The sequence below is a fragment of the Glycine max genome, chromosome 7, assembly GCF_000004515.6.
Source record: "Glycine max cultivar Williams 82 chromosome 7, Glycine_max_v4.0, whole genome shotgun sequence".
Classification (NCBI taxonomy): domain Eukaryota; kingdom Viridiplantae; phylum Streptophyta; class Magnoliopsida; order Fabales; family Fabaceae; genus Glycine; species Glycine max.
In genome coordinates, this window is record NC_038243.2 from 5,250,301 (window position 1) to 5,257,955 (window position 7,655).

At 32.2% G+C, this 7,655-nt stretch overlaps 1 protein-coding gene across 1 annotated transcript; it reads left to right on the forward strand.

Moving 5' to 3' along the window:
- Positions 1-721: 721 nt before the first annotated feature.
- Positions 722-2,648, forward strand: LOC100802993 (tyrosine decarboxylase). Its single transcript, XM_003529857.5, has 2 exons — positions 722-2,281; positions 2,362-2,648. The coding sequence occupies exons 1-2, from the start codon at positions 730-732 to the stop codon at positions 2,367-2,369; spliced, it is 1,560 nt and encodes a 519-aa protein (XP_003529905.1). The 5' UTR covers positions 722-729; the 3' UTR covers positions 2,370-2,648.
- Positions 2,649-7,655: the final 5,007 nt, after the last annotated feature.

A 7,655-nucleotide genomic window follows, 5' to 3' on the forward strand; every position in this document is an offset into this window, starting at 1 on the left:
AAAACGAGATATTACTCTCTTTCACTTTGCTATATTCAGTTTTCAGACATCTCCTACGTACTCAGTAAAATTTATACAAAGATAATTTCTCGATCATCAATCAAGAATCCTTAGCAATTAATTGTTGATGCTTGCACAACCACGAGGGTTGGCATCAGCATCATGACATCATACACTGTTGTCATGTTAATGTTTATCTTAATTTTTCTAGTTTCCCTAATTTACTTCACAACTTTTAATAGACATGAAATGTTGAAAATAATAAAAAAACGACAATCAAAGATAGAGTTATTTGAATGTCAACAATCTTGATAACTGAATGCCCCTTCCAAACACATTCACACAAATTATCATCCAACTCACCCAAGTCCTAATGTGTCATGTTGTATACATTTGTTTTCACAAAAAAATTAGTTATGAATTAAATATATATGAGACAAGTCTCTTCTATATATACCCCATGACTGATTCTCTTCTACATCCAAAAAGAAAAATGGAAATGAAGAATGCCCCTTTAAACAAAGATAAAAAGTTATTTAAATTTTTATAACTGAATGCCCCTTCCAAACACCTTCACACAAATTATCATCCAACTCACCCAAGTCCTAATGTGTCACGTTGTATACATTTGTTTTCACAAAAAAATTAGTTAAGAATTAAATACACTATGAGACAAGTCTCTTCTATATATACCCCGTGAATGATTCTCTTCTACATCCAAAAAGAAAAATGGAAATGAAGAATACAATGAATAGGAACCCTCAAAGTGATGCACCAATCATAAAACCTCTAGATCCTGAAGAATTCAAGAGGCAAGGCTATATGATGGTTGATTTCCTTGCTGATTATATTAGGAATGTTAGCCATTATCCCGTTTTAAGTAAAGTAGAACCTGGTTATCTTAAACAAAGATTACCAACTTCTGCTCCATGTGGTCCAGAACCCATTGAATCCATACTTAAAGATGTGCAAGATCACATCATCCCTGGCCTCACACATTGGCAAAGTCCTAATTTTTATGGCTACTTCCCTTCAAGTGGTAGCATAGCAGGGTTTATGGGTGAGATGCTGAGCGCTGGACTCAATGTGGTTGGATTCAACTGGGTGTCATCTCCATCTGCCACTGAGCTTGAAAGCATAGTCATGGATTGGCTTGGACAAGTGCTGAACCTCCCCAAAAGCTTTCTTTTCTGTGGTGATCATGGTGGTGGTGTGGTGTTGGGGACTACTTGTGAGGCCATTTTGTGCACTTTGGTGGCTGCAAGGGAGAAAAAACTTTCCCAAGTCGGGAAGGAGAACATAGGAAAACTTGTGGTGTATGGCTCTGATCAAACACACAGTGCACTTCAGAAGGCAGCACAAATTGCAGGCATCCATCCAGCGAATTTCCGGGTCATCAAAACGAAGAGGTCGAATTCGTTTGCTCTGTCTCCTGATTCTCTTCTCTCCACCATTCTTTTGGATGTGGAGAGAGGGTTGATTCCTTGTTTCCTATGTGCCACTGTTGGCACTACTGCAATAGCAACCATTGATCCTATAGGGCCATTGTGTAATGTGGCCAAGGACTATGGAATTTGGGTCCATGTTGATGCTGCTTATGCAGGTTCAGCTTGCATTTGCCCTGAGTTTAGACATTGCATTGATGGGGTTGAAGAGGTTAACTCCTTTAGCCTCAATGCTCATAAATGGTTTTTGACCAATTTGACATGTTGTTGCCTTTGGGTGAAAGATCACATTGCCCTCACAAAATCCTTGACAGTAAATCCTCAATTCTTGAGGAACAAAGCTTCTGAGTCAAAGCGAGTGATTGACTACAAGGATTGGCAGATACCCTTGAGCAGGAAATTCAATGCCCTCAAACTATGGCTTGTTCTTAGAAGCTATGGTGTTGAGAACATTAGGAACTTCCTGAGAAATCATGTGCAAATGGCGAAAACCTTTGAAGGGCTAGTAAGGTTGGATAAGAGGTTTGAGATTGTTGTGCCACCAAAATTCTCTTTGGTTTGCTTTAGGATCGCCCCATCAGCAATAATTGCTAATGGACTTTCTAAAGGTGTTGAAGCTTGCTATAATGGGAAACTGGTGAATGATGAGTATATGGTGAATGAAGTCAATCGTAAATTGCTTGATTCTGTTAATAGTTCTGGTGATGCATTCATGACTCATGGTGAGGTCGAAGGAGCTTTTATGATTAGATGTGCTATTGGTGGAACCTTAACAGAGGAACACCATGTGATCATGGCATGGAAGTTGGTGCAGGAGCATGCCAATTCTCTGTTAGGTAACTTCTTAAACAAATTGAACTTCCATATGGTTATCCTTTGTTGATATCAAAATTATTCCATTGTCGTATTTTGGCAGGACTGTGACCAAAAGGCAGATTTGAAGATAAGAAGATTCAATGTCGTAGAATTCATCAATGACAGAGAAGTATGATCATATCGCTATCAATGGTGATGAGATGACCATTGGAAATTATTAGGAGTAATTATTACAAGTTAGTCTTTGTGAAAATCTTTTAGCTTTAAATACCAATTTGTTCAATGTAATAAATTTGAAATTATGTCATGAAATTTAGTGTAAGATCCTACCTACCCACTACTCATCAAAGTTATATTAGACGATTTTTAAACATGTTTTCAATCACTTCACTTCCAGCAACCATTTTATTTTTTGTCTTTTCAATTTCATTTTTATTAGTAATTCATTCTCTTGATCATTCATGAAGATTGATATTCTTAAACTAGAATGATCTAAAGCATGTTTGGATATCTGTTTTCGATCAACAATATAAACACGTTCATACATTCCAAAACATAAAATGGAGAAGGAAAACTTCTGGCATTCACATTGAACGTAGGTTTAGTTCTCATTTCAACTTATAACCAAACATACTACGTACTAACCATTGAAGAATCTTAGAATAAAGTAACTATTTTCCTAAACCGAGATTTAGGATCCAAGTCTAGCTGAAAGCTGCATTTTTTTTATATAGTAAACTCATCTTACAATTGGATCCAAATTTAGAGAAAAAATATATTATACACTAGCATTCTAAAATAATATTATACTGTTGAACTATAAATCATTATATATATAAGTTTGTCAATCTTTACCAAATTTTCTTGAAAGTCATAACAATAGTGATTTTTAACCTATCACCATCAAACTCTTTAATTTAATAAAACAATTAATGCTATTTATTAGCACAAAAACACTTGGCAAACATTGTCGTATCTTCCGGCATTTTCCTAAGTATGTAATTCTGTGATGAATGAATGAACTTGGCCAGTATTGCCACAAAAACATATCTTCGGCTTCCGTGTAGAATGAGAACTTTTCTGAGATTATATACAAAATCCATTTTTGCTGCTAAAATTTCTAGAGCTCAACAAGACTGCTTGCTAATTAAGGCAGCCTGCAGGAAGGACACATCACATGCAATTGATAAATATGAATACTTAATTACATATTCAGCACGGGCTGAAGCCAATTTTTTTTTTTTTTCTACCAATGAAGTACTATATATATATTTTGCATGTATTCATAATTACAGATGCGATGAACAAAAGTGAGAATAGGACAGCTTCCTAAACCAGTGCAGAAATTGACCACAGCATTGCGCCAACGATTACCAGTAATATTTATACAATGACACTGCTCAACTATTTTTCCTGTTTTCATTTATTGCATCCATACAATGAAACAATGATGTGTGTCAATAATAAGTCTGAAATTGCACCTTTTCAAGTCAGGTTTTCACATTGTGGGTCCATATGAAAATTTTAAATTAAATTAGTTTTTTTGTCCGTAAAATGACATTGATTTAGGATCCGTTCATTTGTAACGAAAGTGAATGAAAAAAGAATGAAATGAACGGTATAGTAAGAGGCAGAACCAACCACTGCATATTAATAAAAATATATTAAAGACTAAAATTTAAATTTTATTTTTCGTATTCCACCTATAATAACTAAATGAATACTATAATAGACATTAAATAAGTAGTAATTTGATTTTATAGTTGCTTTCTCTTATAATAGACATTAAATAAAGAGAATTTTATCTTCAAATTTTAAAATCTATATAAAAAGAAATAAACATAATTTTTGTATGATAAAATTACGTAAAAACTATAACGTGAAAGGACGATCATTTTCCGATGGAAATGAATCCAGTGTCAAACTCATTAATAATCATCAGTGGGTAAACTTGAACTGTTGAAAAGATTCACTTTAAGACTTAATTATTTAGCATACATTATTGTTAAAGTATAGATGCATTATTAAATGAAAAACGAAAAACTGGTACAGCAGTATCATTATAGGGATGTTACTTATAGTTGTACGTCGTTAATTGGCGTAATCCTATTTGTTTGTTTGTTTGCACTGGTTTAGCCAGCTGTCCTATATTTTCAATTTTGTTCATGCATATGTAATTATATTATTCATGCAAAATGCAGCATTGAATATTTAGAAAAAGTTCACTTCGACCCGTGCTAAATGAGTCTCTATCGAGAATTAAGTATTCATTCACCAATTGCATGTGATGTTTCCAGACTTATTAGCGAGCAACTTATTAGGCACTAGAAATTTTTTTAGCAGCAAAAAATGAACTCCCTATCATCTGAGTAAAGTTCTCATTCAACCCAGAAGCCAAAGATATGTGGTGGCAAGGGATGTGCCAAGCACATACATACAAGAAAAAAATAATCTAGAATTGATGAAGATAGGAAAATGTTTACCATGCGCTTTTTTGCTAAATTATATTGTTTTATTAAATCAAACTAGTTTGTCTTTTCTCATCACACAAGATAAATATACTTTTTATAATTAAATTTGGAGTAAATTACCATTTTAGTATCTATAAGTCTTATAGTGTTGTTAAGTTAGTCTTTAAAACTAAAGAAATTCTAAATAAAATAAGCCCTTAAAATTTTCATCAATTGTTTCATTTAAGTCTTTAAGTTTAACCGTTTACTCTCATTTTAATCCCTATATAAACACATGTCAATATTATCATTTAACTAACATTTTTCTTTTCAATTTTGGATAAATGTGATTGACGGATTACACTTTGAAGGACTTATTTAATTTTTTTTCATTTCAAGAATTAATGTCATATTGCTCTACGTTTTCGGAGACTGAAATAATAATTTACTTTTAAATTTATAATTAATAGATTTTTTAATATATATAAAGTATATTATAGTTAAAAATCATAATAAATAACTTTTTTTTAAAATATAAACATTTTTTTTAGATTTACAATATATCAACAATTTAAATTATGATACAAGATTAATTGTAGCTATTAACATTTTTTAAAAAAAATATTAAAATTAGAGATAAAAGAGAATAAATTGAAAGAGACAAACAATTAAAAAGATCAAATATATATAGATAAAAAATAAAATGATAGTAGATAGAAATGGTTTGACTAGTTTTAGAGAGTAGCTAGTATGTAAAATGTACCTCTAAAGGAGGAAAAAAATATGATATTGAAAATATCTTAGTTTGCCCTTTTATTTTATTTTACGTCTTTAATTCCTTATTTAATGTTCAAATCATATATGGTTTTTGACCAATTTAGCATGTTGTTGCCTTTGGGTGATCAAAGATCACACTTCCCTCACAAAATCCTTTTCAGTAAAGCTTGCTTCTGCGTCAAAGCAAGTGATTGACTACAAGGCTAGGATTAGCAGATACCGTTAAGTATTCCCTCAAACTATGGCTTGTTCTTAGAAGTTATGGTGTTGAGAACCTTAGGAGTTTCATGAGAAATCACGTGCAAATGGTCAAAACTTTTTAAAGGCTAGTAATTAAGGTTGGATAGGAGGTTTCAGATTGTTGTGCCCTGAAAATCTCTTTGGTTTAATTTAGGATTGCGCCATTAACAATAATTGCTAATGGGTTGTCCAATGGTACCGAAGCTTTCTATAATAGGAAACTGATGAATGACTAATATAGGGTGAATAAAGTCAATTGTAAAATGTTTGATTCAATTAATAGTTCTTGTAATTTATTCATGATCACTCATGGTGAGGTTGAAGATGCTTTTGTAATTAGTGCTATTGGTGCAACCTTAACAGAGGAACACCATAATGTAGTTTTTTTTTTTAAGGTTTTAAGGATACAAATTGTTGGCTTTGTTTATCCTTAGGCTATTTATCCATATTACCCAGATATAGTTCGGAAGAAAAAAATATTGTCTTATATAACCCATAATTATGTGGGCTATTTATTACATTGAGCTAGTTCGAAAGAACAACATTGTGATGATTTAAAAATGTAGGGATTAAATTGTTTTTTTTTATTAATAAAAGAATCAAATTAAATCAATTAAATAAAAAAGAGAAAAGGAAAAGATGCGTGTAGTAAATCTCCACAGTTGCATTCAAGTTTGGCAATGGAAACTTGTATTAGATGCGTGTAGTAAATCTCCACAGTTGCATTCAAGTTTGGCAATGGAAACTTGTATTAGATGCGTGTAGTAATTCTAAAACAATATATAGCTAGCTATTGCTAATACAACGGATTGAATTAGAAATTACAAATAATTTTGAATTCAAACTAAATATGCTAAGTTAATAAGGTAACTCCACGGCTTGAGGATATGATGATGAGGTTTCTTTGGACGGAGTCTCTCTTCTTGCAATGGCACGCATTCTTATCTCCAAAATGACAACGATAATAACAAAGACGCCGATAATGACTCCATAAGCAAGAAACCACTTAAATCCTTCCCCTCCTAAATGGAGTCCGTAAGTGTGTTTGTATTGTAATTTAAGTCTTAAGCTAGATTTCTAGTCCCATGGAAACTACTTACTATTATTTGTTACATGTATGACAGTACAAGGATCACATGTACTGATACAAATGGCAAGCAACCAGAAATCTTTTGACAAGAATAGATAGCCATCGTGCAATGATTAACAGATTAAGAATCCTATGTATATGAGGAAAGATTCTTTTAATTTAGGATCATAGCAATATCTTAAATTCTTAATGATTGAAGCAAAATAATTGTGGGAATCGCCTTGCTTTGCATACCATGTTCCTTTTCTGAAGTATACTGTGATGAATGCAACAGCACAGGCTTACATGACCTTTCCATCTTTTCATTTTAGCCAGCTCCATCAACATTAAGAGATTGTGTCTCATACGTATAATAACCTCTGCCCCTTTATCACACCTTGACAAAGTAAAGAGGTACACTCAATTTCCACGCCTACAATTTTATATATTAACGAAAGCAACTCGAAGACAACTGTTCATCTCTTTTTCTCAATAATTTTAACTTTTTAAACGTGTGTTTTATATTTTGATTTTTCCCTTTATGTCAATTATCTTATCATCATACCAATTAGAATTTTTTTTTACCTAAATTATTAATTTATAATTTTCAAGTGGTACATTTCTGATCGCTCACATATTCTCCACACGCTTCAGTGTATGTTTCTATTTGTTTTTATTATTCTTGTAACTATAATTTGATTGGTAGTTATTCTTTTAAAATTTATTTTTTACCAAGTCCAATATGTATTCTAGACCACAGATAATCCAAGACAATCCATCTTGTCTGAGTTGGATAGCATAACCATGAATGATAAAACTTTTCATTTGAGTACTTTAATATAGTTTGTATATTTAAGA